The following is a 16,603-nucleotide window of genomic DNA, read 5'->3' as shown; positions in this document are numbered from 1 at the left end:
TTCTTTTTTTTTTTTTAAAGATTTTATTTATTTCTTCATGAGAGACACAGAGAGAGAGGCAGAGACATAGGCAGAAGGAGAAGCAGACTCTCTTCAGGAAGCCCGAGGCGGGACTTGATCCCCAGACCCCAGGATCACGCCCTGAGTCAAAGGCAGACATTCAACCACTGAGCCACCCAGACATCCCTAATTTTAGTTCTATAAAGTCCCTAACTTCATTTTGTCTCATTATCAAAAGAGTTATGACAGAAGATACAGAACATATAGAGTCATTATATATAAGGTTCATCTAAATAGCAATCAGTAAATCTCCTTACCTGGCTAAAACGCTAAAACACAGGGAGAGAATTCTATGGTCCTATAGACGTAGTGTGATAGCCCAAGGAGCTATCCTGCTGGTACCATAATGACAAAATTTACATTGTACAAGGAGACAATGGTTACCTGTAATATCTTTCTCCCTACTTTAAGATCAGATCAATGGGATCAAGAGAGTGCAACCCACAACCCCGTTTCTTTGAGAAAGAAGTAGAAGGCTTTGGGTGTTGCCAGAACTACCACAAACAAAACTCTAGTGGGCTTTAGGCAGGATCATAGAACACCGTCAACACCCTGACTCTTGTCTAGAACTTAATTTCAACTTTGTCAAGTGTGAGAATACTATTTTAAATGTAACTAATGCCTTTCAAAAATAAAGGAGGGAAAAGTTATTTCCTTTAGGAACTATTCAATAGTCTTTTCAAAAAAGATTTTATTTATTATTTGAGAGAGAAAGAGACCACAAGCAGGCAGAGCAACAGGCGGAGGGAGAAGGCAAAGCAGGCTGCCCACTATGCAGAGAGCCCAACACGGGGGCTCAATCCCAGGACCCCAGAATCATGACCTGAACCAAAGGCAGACGTTTTACCCAACTGAACCACTCAGGTGCCTCTATGTAACAGTCTTAAATGATTTACTAAGATCACTCCTACAGCACCAGACCGCCAATTTCAAATGAACAATCAGCAAAGTTTCATGATGCTCTCTGGACACATGCTTTCCCCACCAACACAGCATCTAGTAGAAACCACATGCTTTATTAAGGGAGCAGATATTAGAGGTAGAAAATAAGGCTGTGAAGCTGTGGCTAAGAATATCGACACCAAAATCTGACTTAAAAAAAAAAAAAAAAAGAATCTCAGACTTAATGTTGGTAAAACTTATGGAAAAAGAACCTCACAATGTTTATGTTAAAAAGCTAGTAGCCAACACCACTCAAATACTTAACAATGAGGACCTAAGTGCATAAGTAAAATGTGAAAAGAAAGAGGGATCCAAGGATACATTACCTTATAAAACATCCTGTCACCAAACCGTAACATCTCAGCAAAGGCATTGAGCCAGCAGTGCAAAAAGGCAAAAAACATTAGGAACAGCATCAGCACACCTAAAAATAAGATTAACAAAACTAGGAGTTTTTCCAAATAGCCCACATACCAAGCAATTGATTTTATGTCATCATTTGCTTAGCTGGATTTATTCTGTGAAATAGAAGTTATTGTTCCAGCTTATTTGTTCAAGAGATGACACCATGTTCTTTTGAAAGTTATTTTAGTTTTGGAAAGCACTAACATCCAAGTGGGTTTTATAGGTAACAAATGACCCAGCCCATTTTTAATAGAATTGCCTAGATGTATCGCGTAACTTGGTTCCCAAGTCCCTTTAAAACTAGCCCTCATGCATTCTTTTAAACCAGTTGCTTAAAGCTGTGGGAGATTTTGCCCCTTACAGAACATCTGACAATTCTGGAGACATTTTTTGTTGTCACAGCTCAAGGGGTAAGGGTTGTACTACTGGTAGTTAGTTTTTAGAGGCAAGATTTCGCTAAATATCCTATAATACAGATAAAAGTTATCCAGCCCAAAATGTCCATAGTGACAAGGCTAACTTATCTTTGACTTTATGCCCAGTACTGTAAACATCATCCATGACTTGACTTCTGCCACTCTAAAATATTCTATGCCTTTGCTTCCATCCCACTACCTAGAAGCATGTTTCCACTCACTACTTCTCTGCCAAACACCTATTTTTCAATACCCAAGATTAAATGTCATGTCCAATATAATACAAAGTTCATCAGCACTTTGTCCTACTTAAGTAGTGTATATTGTACTATATTGTAAAATATCCATTTTTACGCGTAACCCTTTCATTCACCTGCTTATTCAAAAAAATAGAAAAAAAATATTTATGGAACATCTACTATGTATTAGACAATACTGGAAAGACTATGATTGGCTGGCAGGCTGTAAGACACAATCTTTGATCTCAAGGAATTTGCATCCTATTGAGGAAGATATGCATTTGATACATATTCAGTTAGAGCAACAGATAAAATAATTTATTGGAGTAAATCTTGGGGAAGGGCAGGGAGGGTAACCTATGAGTCTGGGAGAGAGGTTATAGGAAGAAAGAAGGTAATAGAAACCATGATCAACATTTGACAGGCAAAGAAAAAAGTAAGTAAAGGAAACTAAATATAATTAAACTACAAGCCTCCAGAGAGTAAAGAGCATATATGTCCTATTCACTGCTACGTCCTCAGTTCCTGGCACATAATAGGTACTCATGTATCTCTAGAAAACAGTAAACGGAATGAATGAAGTTAGGAGATGGAGGTATGGCCAAAAAGGAGAATGAGTAGCAAGACAGATTTCAAAACGTGGTCAACAGCATCCAGACAATGCTTTGTGGAGGTGAAACAGAATAAGGGCTAATCTATCTACTGGATTTAAAATCAGGAGGTTATGAGTGAATTCAGTAAGGGCCACAACAGTGTCCTGGTCAGATTAGAAGTAAAATTACAATGAACTGAATAGTGAACAGGAAGATCAGGCATGAATATGGACTATCTATAGTCACAGAAAGCAAAACTTGAGTGAAAGTCAGAAGACAAACAGAAAGATGGGGCTGAAACTACAAGTATACTCACTTATGAAGTAGATGGAAAGAAGCTGAGATGAGTAAAGATGTACAGATGACTTCAGAGCAAAAAGCAGGAAAATCAAAGGTGTGCATATGCAACAGCTCTCTTTTTCCTTACAACTTCATGAATGGCCAAATGAACCAGTACCCATGTTACCTGGCAAGATGGAGTTAAATACACAAAGGACCAGAACGCGAGCGCTGAAGGGCTCCTGTTTGATATTCCGAAACAAGGGGGCGCAGAGCCTTTCAAAGATGTAGTACACATAAAAAAAGCAACCAAAAACCTGAAATGGAACAGAGATATAATTATCATAGTGATGGCTTAATACAAGAAAAGATGGTGACTGTTCTTCCTTCAAAAGTAGATATGTGACCCTTAGACTAACATTCACATTGGTATTCTCTTGAACACTAGCACAACAGTGCCAAACCACAATCCCTCAGAGGTTATTACACCAGCCTTGTTTCTAGCATACCTTTCCTCAGCCCTTTACCAACTGGCATACCAAAAAATCAGACTCTTGGAACCTCCCTTTCCTGCTACAGGAAACCCAGGATAAAAGAACTTATTTCATAAATGAGTATTCAATTTAAAAAAAGGGATCTTCTGGAATTTCTGAATCTGATGGAGCAGGGCTAGGGGGGAAGATGGGGAACATGTCAGACCATACCCATACATATATATTCCAAAATAAAAAACTGTAAGAAGAGGCAGAAATTAATGTAGAGGTCTACTACAGTAACCAAATGGAATGACTTTAATTAAATTCTTCTACTGAAAGAAATTACTTTTGATGTTGGCAAGACAAATACCATTTACTGTACTGGTAAATAGTTTAAGATTTCAGAAAAAGGTCTAAAGTCCCCAGCAGACATGGATTTACCAACACTTTCAATAGATTAAATTATTATTGTAAATTTGAATCCACATGTCCCACTCATCAACAAACCTTAAGTGATTAAAGAAAAAATTCACCTGTAAAAACTGCATAGCAACATAACCCCATCTTACACTGGGAGTCCTAAAAAGGAAAAAACAAAATAAGTTTTCTAAATAAAGTAACTGAACTTTAATAAAGAGCCTCAAAGTACTTTCCCACCCAGAATACCACTTTTGGCAATATGGAATGCCTGTATAATTCTGTCAACAATTCCCGTAATCAAATTGGATTGCTAGCATCACCATTTGGGGCTTCCCAGGGCCAGCAAGAAAGTTAAAACTCATTTTATATTCTTTGTAACCCTACATAAACTGGAGCCTGACTACCTATCCCACCTCACTCATGCTATACTCGCCACATTTCCACCCCATAGTACAATTACCTGGGATAGTTGTCACGGTAGATGAGGGTCGGAGCAAAGAGGAAGTACAAGTACTGATTGACTGTGGGTACTGGAACAGTCTCTGGAAAAGGAAAACTCTGGTTATATCAGATACTCTTCTGATATTTCTCCTGGCAAAACTAAAAGGCAGAAATAAGAAAGCACACAATAGTGAAGAATAAAATGACCTCTCTTAGCTCATGTCATTTCTTCCTGATCTCCCAAAGTGACTTCTTCTTATATTTATTCAATATTACCAGTCTCTCTAAACGAAGTTAATCCTGTGACTTAGAAATACCTCCCAGGGTCTGAAGTAGCAACTCAAAGAGTAAGCACACATGGGTATAATGAGTAACATTCTATAAAAATAAGACAAAGCTGAAGACTCTGGTGATCAGTATTTGTAAATGGTAGGTACAAAAGCAAAAGAGGAACAATCAGGAAACACAGATAGTTTTCCAAATCAATATGGATCCTATATATTCAAAATCAAACACAATGTCTATAGAATGTAAAATGCCATCCCCCTAAATACCAAAGGTTGAAATACTCTATCGAATAATCCTTGACCTAACAAAATTACATACTTGATTTCTCCTTAGCTGAATTTAGTACCCGAGGCACATTCTCTCTGACAAATGAATGGGCCTTCATTATGAAACGAATCTACAAAAGGAGGGGGGAAAAAAAGATGAATTTTCTACCATTGTCTTGTCTCCTATAAGCAACCCCAGAACAGCACTAGATTAAATCATACAAAGAACTTCCTAATTTTGCATATACCAACTCAAGTTCACGTTTATGGAATAAGGCAAATGAAAAACAAACTGTAAAGAAGGACATGTTATTATTCTAATTATTTTGCATCTAACAGCATTATGTATTATAGGTATATTACAGTAAAAAAATTAAAAACCTGTTCAAAGAAAATCTCCTGAAACATTCCTTCCCATTAGTCACACAGAGCATTAACAGCCAGTGTAAGTCAGAAAATTCCGAAGGGTGTATAAACAAGTCTTTACTCAGATGCGAAGAGTTTATACGACAAACCAATCAATCTAATACCTCAAAGGTAGAATTTTTAATTACAAAATTATTTTATAATTTAAATGACTTCTACAAAGCATTCAAGAACAAGATCTGAATTATTCCTAAACAACTCAATATACTTTCATTACCAAGACTCAGAACACTGAAGCTAGTATGAATTTTAAGACATGAGATGACTGAGTTTAACACTTTAATTTTATAAGTAATAGCACAATCTATCAAGCTAATACAACTAAAACTAATAGAATATCAATATTATTATTTTAACTAAACATAGCATGGTACTGGGCAACACTCAAAACCTTACCTGTTCAAGTATAACAATGCACCGGGAAGCTGGTGGTAATGTATATGCTAAGACAACATATGTTGGTCCCAAACCTAGAACTCCAATCTGAAAGACCATGAAAAGGAAGCAATGGAATAGAGAATGGACCACTGGATGAGAACTCTTGCTGTAGCCTCTGGCCCAACGTTGAAAGAGGAAATACGGAACGGCAAGTGTACTCAAGAACATGGCCCACCATGTCCACATAGCAACTGGAAGTTTGCCAAAAGCATAAGACATGAGATTGAACTCAAGCACCAGCCTAGGGAGAAAAAGCACAGAGAAAGAGCACATAAGTGAATTTTTAATAGGCATTGACTCAAAGAACTCAAAACTTTCAGACATCAAACTCTCAACCTTAGGAAACACAACACGATATTAATCTGTTATGGTCATGAGGGTAATAGTTGTGCAAGAGGCGAGGTGCTTCTAGGCCTCTGCTTCACAATATATCCCAACAGTAAATCTAAAAGCCCCTAAGATAATAATCTTTGACCATAATATACCCAAGATAACCTAAAATAACAAAACTTTAAACTTCACAGTGATTAGATTCTAACATTAATTTTAAGCTCTAAGATTAGATTCTAAAGTTAAAGTTACATAAAGTATTCAGGGACGCCTGGGTGGCTCAGTGGTTGAGCGTCTGCCTTTGGCTCGGGGCATGATCCCAGAGTCCCAGGATCGAGTCCCACATCCAGCTCTCTGCATGGAGCCTGCTTCTCCCTCTGTCTGTCTCTGCCTCTCTCTCTGTGTGTCTCTCATGAATACACAAAATCTTAAAAAAAAAAAAAAAAAATACAGGGCAGCCTGGGTGGCTCAGTGGTTTAGTGCCCGCTTTCAGTCCAGGGCCTGATCCTGAGACCTGGGATCGAGCCCCACATCAGGCTCCTTGCATGGAGCCTGCTTCTCCCTCTGCCTGTGTCTCTGCCTCTCTCTCTCTGTCTCTCATGAATAAATAAAATCTTTTTCAAAAAAATACATAAAGTATTCAAATAGCAATAACTATTATGTCCAAAAGATGATTTTTCAAAAGTAAATAGGCATAATTCAAAAATCTATTAAGATACTATCATACCATTATCTCAAAATGTAATTTTCTAATAATGCACGTAATTCAATGTATGATTACCACACTGTCATTTTTAAAGTTACAATTTCATTTTTATATTAAAAAGAAAAGTGCCCCTGAGTGGCTCAGTCATCTGGGTGTCTGATGCTTTTGGCTCAGGTCATGATTTTGGGGTCCTGGGATTAGCCCCAAGTCAGACTCCCAAGTCAGTGGGAAATCTGTTTGAGATTCTCTCTCTCCCCTGCCCCATCCCTCACTCATGCACACCCAGAGCGCTCTCTCTAAAAAAGTTTTTCAAGCATTAAATTCCAATAAATTACTTATTTCTGGTAACAACCTGAAATGCATACCATAGTAGGAAAATTGATAAATCATATATACAAAATTCTTTAGGAAAGTTACCTAGAAACTACTAAAATAGATGATTTTTAAAACAAAAGTAATGAAACTTCTAATACTCCTTTTAGTTGTGCTTTTTGGGAGAGAGAGGAATCTCACCCTCCAATCTGCTGCTTTGGGATTTTCTGAATCAAATTTACCCACATCACCAAAATTGACCAAAATTAAAATACAGTGAAAACTCCCAACATCATGCATCAACTAGCCAAACATTCTATTTCCTGTCTTACCTTCCTTCATCAATGTAATCTACTACAAGTGTGCTGAGGATAAAGAGAATGAGGAGGGCAATAAACATGTGATATATTGTTCTGATGTGGTCCACCTCAAACAGCTCACTGTAAATGCAGTTCAAACAAATAAAATTAATTATCTATATTTAATTTTAAAACACCATATATAAGACTTTAAGGCAGTTCAGCAGATACTAAATCCACTCTCAAATAGTAATTATAAGTAAACATCTCTAACAGTAATCACAGAATGTTAAACTTCTGAAACCCCTCCCCCCCCTCACACAAGCAGGCACATGCTCTCTAAGCTTTGAAAAAAGTTTTGTAATTGAAGTATACTATAATTTTTTTCATAAAGTACAATTCTATCATTAAAATCTTAATTATAATTTTCAAAATATTTTTTTCCCTTTTATATGAAAAGCTTGTGTTTCCCCACAGATATAGATTTTAAAAGTTAAATTTCAGGGTGCCTGAGTGGCTCAGTCTGTTGGGTGCATCTAGATGTCTTTGGCTCAGGTCATGATCCTGGGGTCCTGGGATGGAGTCCTCCAACAGGCTTCCTGTTCAGTGAAGAGCCTGTTTCCTCCCTCTGCCTGCTGCTCCCCCCACTTGTGTTCTCTGTCACTCTCTCTGACAAATAAATAAAATCTTTTTTTTTAATAAAAGAAAAATAAATAAAAGTTAGATTTCTTCAAACAATAGTGTGGCAAAACACTAAAACTGTATTCTACATATTGTAACATGTTTAGAAAACTGTGGCCTTCTCATTAAATATAAATCAAGTTGGCTCAGTGAATTTTGATAAATATAAGGTGTATTTTTTTAAAAAGCAGATTAAAATATTTGAGATAGGTCATCTGAAATAATTGGGCTGGTGAAAACTATCCTAATGCAGATCAAATTACTGCAGTATTCTAATGAATGACTGAGCAAATAAATGATCTACTCAAGAACATTACAAAAGAAATATTCATTACCTACCCAAAGCACACCTTTTTCAGTTCACAAATGAGATCATAATTAATTTACATTGCCTAAGTTTTTTCATAGAATTCATACAATCTAAAATAAGTAAATCTGAGAAAACGATCAAGCTTCGAAGCTGGGGAGCCAAAGAAGAGATGAAAAATACATAAAATACCAAAAAGGCAGCAACATCAAAACTCTCGTGAAGGGGTTTACCTAATTAGAAAACTTCTGTTCTAGCTTTTTAGGTAATCAATTCCCTAGTCGCAACTTCAAGGAATTTATCAGAAGGCACATAACCATACTAACCTCTAACTCCTCCTTTGACACCAAAGAACCAGAACATCACAAAGAAGGAGCAAGAGATGGTGAATGTACATGTATCAAAACTGATGATTTATATGAATTCAGAACAAACTTATTAAACATGCATAGATTAGTATGCCTCATGACTCAGTGACTAAAGTGTCTGCCTTTGGCTCAGGTTGTGATCCCAGTGTCCTGGGATCGAGTCTTGCATCGGGCTTCCCACAGAGAGCCTGTTTCTCCCTTTGTCTATGTCTCTGCCTCTCTCTCTGTGTGTCTCTCATGAATAAATAAATAAAATCATTTAAAAAAAACCACACAGATTAAGCAGTGATTTTAATAATCAGAACAATTTTTAATTCAAACTAATAATTAATAAAAGCAAACTAAAAATACTCACTCTAACAGAGATTGCCTCACAACAAAAATCTTTCCATGTTCTGGAGGTGCTCTCAAATCTCTGGGAAGAGCAAATAATTAAAGAAATATATAAATACTTCAAGTATTTTAAGAAATTTAAACCTATGAGTAAGAGAAAGAGTACTAACAACTACAGCATATAACATTAATAAAGCACCTTCTCACTATGACCCAGGTACTATGTAAAGGGTTTTATGTGCATTATCTCATTTACTCCTGAACAATGCTATGAGGTAGATACATGCGTATCTGGGTAGGAAGAGATGTCAGGCACACCTCTCACCAAGCAGCACTCAAAGGCCCAGCTCCTACAGAAATGCATTCCTGGCATCACACACTGACAACCACTCATCCTTCTCCTAAGCATCCCTAAAGTCGTAGGTAGTCCTCTAGCCATATTCCAGTTCACATGTTCTTACTGGTCTGACCTCTAAAACGGCACTAGAATTTATGATAATCTCCTTAATGTTAAAGGACTTCTAACAATCCCCAACAGCCTCCTGATCTTAAAGGTTACCTCCAGTTACTAAAATCTCACATTTTAAACATCTAGCGTTATCATCTTCTTTAGGGTTTTCTGCATGACCACCCACACTTATCAACTATTAGTGGTCCAAACAGTCTTCCAAAACAGGAATAACTACCAGAGACCATCAGGGCATAAAAGTGAGGAGAGCACAGAATGGCAAATTGGCACACATCAGCCTCTGACAGCTTTCCCTCTGTTTTTCTGGATGCCTGACCAATTACAAACATATATGTGCTTTATTACAAGTGTTGTATAGAGTGCAATAGAGAGGCACTATAATGATGAGGCAAAGAGCATGGGCTTCAGAGCAAGGCTCTGGATTCCAATACCCACTGTGTAATCTTGGACAGGTAACTGTCCCACGCTTTGGTATCCTAATCTGTCGCAAGCAGACTGTTATCATACCTACGTCACCGGGTCATTGGTTTAAATGTATAGCACTCAGCAAGTGTCAGCTCTTTTATAAGTCAGCACGGTCTTAAATGAGGTACAGGCTTGTTATAATCTTCATATTAAAATGAAGACACCCTCCTTTCAAGTGGTGAATCTGCCCAAGGCAACACAGAGCTAATAAAAAGTGGTGCCAGGATGTGAATCCAGGCATTTTTACTGCAGTTCAGATTCTGATCACTGAGCATTATCAGAGTACACGTATGGAGGCACTAAAAGAAACTAATGCAATTCATACTTACTTAGCTCTGTGGTTGTTCTCCCCTTCAAGAACAGAAAAGCTTGTGATAGCACACCCACCATTGTCTAATGATGTTGATTTTTCAATGAGATTGGTCACAAAATCATCAAAGTGACTGCCAACTTCCTTCATAAAAAATGGCTTCAATTCCTAGAATTTTAGAACAAATTTAAAAAATTAGGAACTAATATATGCTTGCAGGTTATTAATATTTCTCCAAAGGATTCTCTTAAATGGAGCTGGATCAAAAGAAATCATGTCATCGGCAAAGAGGGAGAGTTTGACTTCTTTGCCAATTTGAATGCATTTAATGTATTTTTGTTGTCTGATTGTTGAGGCTAGGACTTCCAGTAATATGTTGAATAGCAGTGGTGAGAGTGGACATCCCTGTCTTGTTCCTGATCTTAGGGGAAAGGCTCCCAGTGCTTCCCCATTGAGAATATTTCCTGTGGGTTTTTCGTAGATGGCTTTTAAGATGTTGAGGAATGTTCCCTCTATCCCTACACTCTGAAGAGTTTTGATCAGGAACGGATGCTGTATTTTGTCAAATGCTTTCTCTGCATCTATTGAGAGGATCATATGGTTCTTGGTTTTTCTCTTGTGATATGATGAATCACATTGATTGTTTTACAAGTGTTGAACCAGCCTTGTGTCCCGGGAATAAATCCTACTTGGTCATGGTGAATAATTTTCTTAATATACTGTTGTATCTTATTGGCTAGTATCTTGTTGAGAATTTTTGCAATGATGTATCAGATAAAGGGCTAGTTTCCAAGATCTATAAAGAACTTATTAAACTCAACACCAAAGAAACAAACAATCCAATCATGAAATGGGCAAAAGACATGAACAGAAATCTCACAGAGGAAGACATAGACATGGCCAACATGCACATGAGAAAATGCTCTGCATCACTTGCCATCAGGGAAATACAAATCAAAACCACAATGAGATACCACCTCACACCAGTGAGAATGGGGAAAATTAACAAGGCAGGAAACCACAAATGTTGGAGAGGATGCGGAGAAAAGGGAACCCTCTTACACTGTTGGTGGGAATGTGAACTGGTGCAGCCACTCTGGAAAACTGTGTGAAGGTTCCTCAAAGAGTTAAAGACAGATCTGCCTTATGACCCAGTAATTGCACTGCTGGGGATTTACCTCAAAGATACAGATGCAGCGAGACGCCGGGACACCTGCACCCCAATGTTTATAGCAACAATGTCCACAATAGCCAAACTGGAAGGAGCCTCAGTGTCCATCGAAAGATGAATGGATAAAGAAGATGTGGTCTATGTATACGATGGAATATTACTCAGCCATTAGAAATGACAAACACCCACCATTTGCTTCAATGTGGATGGAACTGGAGGGTATTATGCTGAGTGAAATAAGTCAATCGGAGAAGGACAAACATTTTATGGTCTCATTCATTTGGGGAATATAAATAATAGTGAAAGGGAATAAAAGGGAAGGGAGAAGAAATGGGTAGGAAATATCAGAAAGGGAGACAGAACATGAAGACTCCTAACTCTGGGAAACGAACTAGGGGTGGTGGAAGGGGAGGAGGGCGGGGGGTGGGGGTGAATGGGTGACGGGCACTGATGGGGGCACTTGACGGGATGAGCACTGGGTGTTATTCTGTACGCTGGCAAATTGAACACCAATAAAAAATAAATTTATTATTTAAAAAAAAAAGAAATCCGGGATCCCTGGGTGGCGTAGCGGTTTAGCGCCTGCGTTTGGCCCAGGGCGCGATCCTGGAGACCCGGGATCGAATCCCATGTCGGGCTCTCGGTGCATGGAGCCTGCTTCTCCCTCTGCCTGTGTCTCTGCCTCTCTCTCTCTCTCTGTGACTATCATAAATAAATAAAAATTTAAAAAAAAAAAAAAGAAAAAGAAATCCATGTTAATTCAGTAAGTTAAAACAGCAAAATGATTTCTAGAGCTGAGCTATGGTTTCAGAAATAGCTATTGAGAAAGCACCATGATTTATGGCTTTTTAAAAATTTAGACACTTTTATGCATAAATCAAAATGTCAAAGAACCCCCTACTAAATGAACTCCTACAAAAGATATATAAAAACAAGATAAAAGAAATGGTGAAAATGACAGTCTATTTCTCTTCCAATTTTTATCTGGCAAAGAACAAAAAGTAAAACATCAGCATTCTATCACCATTATATAATTCAAGTCCCTTTTCTTCTCAAGCCAATCCTGCACTCCCAAATACCCACCATTTATATTTTAGGTCCTGTCATTTCTGAATGATACCAACATTTATACAATAATGTTTATTCTACCTCCACAGCTGTAGAGTTATCTAAATATAACACATAAACACTTTCATAACATAGTTATATATTTTGGTCCCAAACTATTTTTAACATCTTAAAATTTATATAGCCACAGTTTCTTTTAAATGTGAAGCAAAACAGTATTTCTTCAGGTCTTAACAGGCCACCTACTATAGGTATTCAAATTGTATATTTGAGTATTTTTAAATTGGTAGGACTCATCTGCATAAAGCAAAACAAAGTCTCACAAACCTTTCAAGAAATAAATGCTTGTTTCTCTGTTTAGACTGAACCTAAAATATCGGAAGTAGCCTTTCACTAGGTTCTGTTATACCAAGAGTTCAACTAAGTTTCCTAAAGTAATGCCTAAAAATACTAATATATCTAATGAAACTACATGAAGGCTTCTGCAACTGAGACCAGGAAACTAAAGAACCCCATGAAAAACTCCCTTGTTGCTTTCTCCTGCTTCTATTCTTGCTAGGACCTACACCCCCACTTTATACACACGCCTTATGAAACAGATAATGTATGTCCTCCTTGTATAGGTCAAGGAGTCAATGTTTTCTTTGGAGTTTTCCAGCACAATAGATTAACACTTAAGGAGTGACCAGGCAAGGTCATCATGAACCTATCATGAACAGTTTTCCAAGACCCCTGGACTCCAGGGCATAGGTGTTCTAAGTCACCTAAACGTGTGTTCCTGAATGCCTGAGAAGATATGTCACCAGACCACAATCCTCCATAAAAACCCCAGACCCCAATCAAAGACAAGACTCACTCCTCTTTTCTTTTCAAGTCTTCCAGACACTGTCAGTATCTACATCCTCTGTGTTTTCGATAAACTTTGGCTCTCACTTCCTCTTTGGCTGATGTTTGATTTCTATTCTGCACAAAGCCAAGGACCCTTGGCTGGTCCTGTGGGACCCACTCTAGTCCTCAAATCCAGTCAATCTGCATCAAAACTGCTGTTTGCAGTTTGGGTCCTGGGCAGTGAGATTACAATACAATCCTAGCTCTCACAAAAAGGCAGACAGATGGAAAATACAAGATATACACATATAAACAATACACAGTAGACTACCTAAGTGTCACTTGAGCAATATTTAGGAGATTAGCAAACAAAGAAAGCAACTAGGTGATGACTAGAAGTATCTTTTTTGAGCTAAGAGTTGAGCTGAAACCTCAAAAACACAGAAAGAATTAAGATTAAGTGGGAAGCAGTAGAGACAAATATGATGAAAAGCAGTGATGGGAAAGTATTAGCCAAAAAAGGAAATGTGAACAACATAGGTTGGTTTTAAGGACAAAATATAGAGGATCTATGTTCCCTAGAAGAAATAGTTTTTATAGAATTATTTTTTCTTATTTTTTAAAATTTATTCCTGAGAGAGACACACACAGAGAGAGAGAGGCACAGACACAGGCAGAGGGAGAAAGCAGGCTCCAAGCAGTGAGCCTGACATGGGACTCGATCCCAGGTCTCCAGGATCACATCCTAGGCCAAAGGCGGTGCGAAACTGCTGAGCCACCAGGTTGCCCTATTTTTTCAGATTAAGGTTACCTAGCAACACCTTATTTTAGTTCTTTTATCTGTTCATTTCAATTATACGTCTATCCTCACATTTTGACATTTTTGAATAGGATACTTCTCCAGGGACGCCTGGGTGGCTCAGCGGTTGAGCGCCTGCCTTTGGCCCAGGGCCTGATCCTGGAGACCTGGGACCGAGTCCCACAACAGGCTCTCTGCATGGAGCCTGCTTCTCCCTCTGCCTTGTGTGTCTGCCTCTCTCAATCTGTGTCTTTCATGAATAAATAAATAAAATCTAAAAAAAAAAGAAAAAAAGGATACTTCAACAACGACAAAACCAAAAAAAAAAAAAAGGAGGTGCTTTCTCTAATCTCTAGATTTGGACAGATTGATAAAGTTTTTTTTCCCCAGCCTGTTACAAAAATGTTCCCCACAGAAGTGAAGCGCTTATTCTGGGCACTGTTCTAGGCACTAGAGATATAAACCAAGTCCCAGTCTTCATGAAACTTAAAATTCCAGTGAGGATAGACAGGACAGAGAGAATGCCATCTGATGTTACAGAAAGAAATAGGGCAGAGGTGTAGGGGGTGGGGGAAGGTGTTTTTCACAGAGGTCAAGGAAAGCCTCAAAGATAGCTTGATAGTGGAGATTTGAAGAAGGTAAGAGGGCAAGTTAGTGGATGGATATCTGTGGGAAAAGTAGCAGACAGAAAAAAAGCATTTAGTGTAAAAAGCCCTGAGGCAGGAACCCTGGGCAGTTTAGAGAAACAGTAAGGAAGCAGGGAAGTCATAGCTGAAGAGGAGTGGTAAGAGCTGTCAGAAAAGGAGGAGGGAGTAGGACACCTGGCTGGCTCAGTTGGCAGAGCAAGTGACTTTTGATCTCAAGGTCGTGTTCAAGCCCCACACTGGACATAGTGCCTGCTTTTTAAAAATTTAAAAATAATAAAAAGTAAAGAAGGAAAGGGTGGTGGGCGAGGGCGCAACACCATGTAAGGTCTTAACACTTTGCTCCCTACTCCTATCAGTCCACTGAAATTTTACTCAGCATTATAAAAGAGGCCTGGAGTCTTAAGATGTGGCAAAGAAGTCAAACCTCTTTATTTTAGCTAGGATTCCTCATACTCTGCAATCAGTCTCCTTCCCAATTAACTATTGACTTAAGTAGAACAGAAGCATGAAGAAAAAATCATAATAAATGTTACACAAGTGTCAGTAAAAGCTGTTAAAATCAGGTCCTAATCCACTCAAGGTAAAGAGAGAACAGTCAGTATCCTCTGGCACAAGCTCTTGGTCTTACACACAACTCACCTGCATACAAGCCTTTGCCTTACACTCCAGAGCTTGCAGCTTCCAGTCCTATAGTGAGAAAACCTCCAACAACCTCCCCACCCCCACCCTCCTTATCAACCATATCCTTTTCTTTTCCCCTTCCCTCTATTTCCCTTCCTTCTTCTCCATACTCCAAAACTCCTACCTTTTCTTCTCTTCCAGTCACTCCAGAAATAAAGAGTATCCTTTGTTACCCAACCCACTATCCAATCCCAGGAACTAAGCAGACCTAGATGACAGGGAGTACTTTGATTCAGCACCTAGGGTGGTGAACAAGATACACACAGCCCTGCTCTGAGCTCACCGTCCATCAGTGAGCAAAGACATAAATTATTAATGGTGCACAGAACACCACAAAAGTGGCAGAATGACATGAGAATGGAGAAAGGGAAGAGAGAAAGTAAAAGAATAAAAGTCACAAGTATCTTTCTTTTTTTCTTTTTTAACGTAGCATTCTATGGAGTACCTTTTAGAAAGCTGGGGGTCAGAGGTTTAAGGATATAAAGTTACACAGCCTGGCTGGTCACTGATGCAAGAACCAGAAGTAGACTGGTGTGGGAACCTAGATGTCCACCCCCCCTTGCCAACATTTCCCCACCCTGTCATGTAAGGCCCCTCTCCCCTCAATTAATACTGAGTAATGCTGGTATTTGAAGAAATCTATGTTATTTGTGTGTGTGATTATGTGTGTGTGATTTTCTATTTTTACTATTTTTTTAAATTTAAGTTCACAGGTATCTTAATAGTGGGAGGGAGTGTGTATATGTGTGTGTGTGATTTTCTATTTTTACTATTTTTTTTTAAGATTTTATTTATTTATTCATGAGAATACACAGAGAGGAGAGAGAGAGGCAGAGACATAGGCAGAGGGAGAAACAGGCTCCATGCAGGGAGCCCGACGTGGGACTCGATCCCAGGTCCCTAGGATCACGCCCTGAGCTGCAGGCGGCGCTAAACCGCTGAGCCACCAGGGCTGCCCTATTTTTACTATTTTTTTAAATTTAAGTTCACAGGTATCTTAATAGTGGGAGGGCCAGTAAAAGGTGGTGCAGATGTCAAGTCTTTCACAACTGCCTCCACCCGCTATCTATGATCACAATCTCTCACACCCTGGACAGAATACTTCTGGGGGATGCTGAGCTAAAAAGGGACTCATTTTAA

The 16,603-nt window shown here is 38.6% G+C and overlaps 1 protein-coding gene across 1 annotated transcript in view; it reads right to left on the bottom strand.

Moving 5' to 3' along the window:
- Nucleotides 1–16,603, bottom strand: part of SOAT1 (sterol O-acyltransferase 1) — an 83,583-nt gene that overhangs the window by 8,994 nt on the left and 57,986 nt on the right. The window contains exons 4-12 of the mRNA XM_041761455.1: nt 10,289–10,437; nt 9,048–9,107; nt 7,370–7,477; nt 5,648–5,930; nt 4,878–4,956; nt 4,291–4,372; nt 3,944–3,989; nt 3,122–3,251; nt 1,329–1,426 (exon numbers count right to left, since the gene is read on the bottom strand). Of these exons, the coding sequence (XP_041617389.1) occupies nt 1,329–1,426; nt 3,122–3,251; nt 3,944–3,989; nt 4,291–4,372; nt 4,878–4,956; nt 5,648–5,930; nt 7,370–7,477; nt 9,048–9,107; nt 10,289–10,437 (1,035 nt within the window). The remainder of the gene's footprint in view (nt 1–1,328; nt 1,427–3,121; nt 3,252–3,943; nt 3,990–4,290; nt 4,373–4,877; nt 4,957–5,647; nt 5,931–7,369; nt 7,478–9,047; nt 9,108–10,288; nt 10,438–16,603) is intronic.

Source organism: Vulpes lagopus, chromosome 1 (genome assembly GCF_018345385.1).
Source record: "Vulpes lagopus strain Blue_001 chromosome 1, ASM1834538v1, whole genome shotgun sequence".
Lineage (NCBI taxonomy): Eukaryota > Metazoa > Chordata > Mammalia > Carnivora > Canidae > Vulpes > Vulpes lagopus.
The sequence above is the reverse complement of the archived record's forward strand: the minus strand, read 5'-3'. Positions and strand labels throughout refer to the sequence as shown.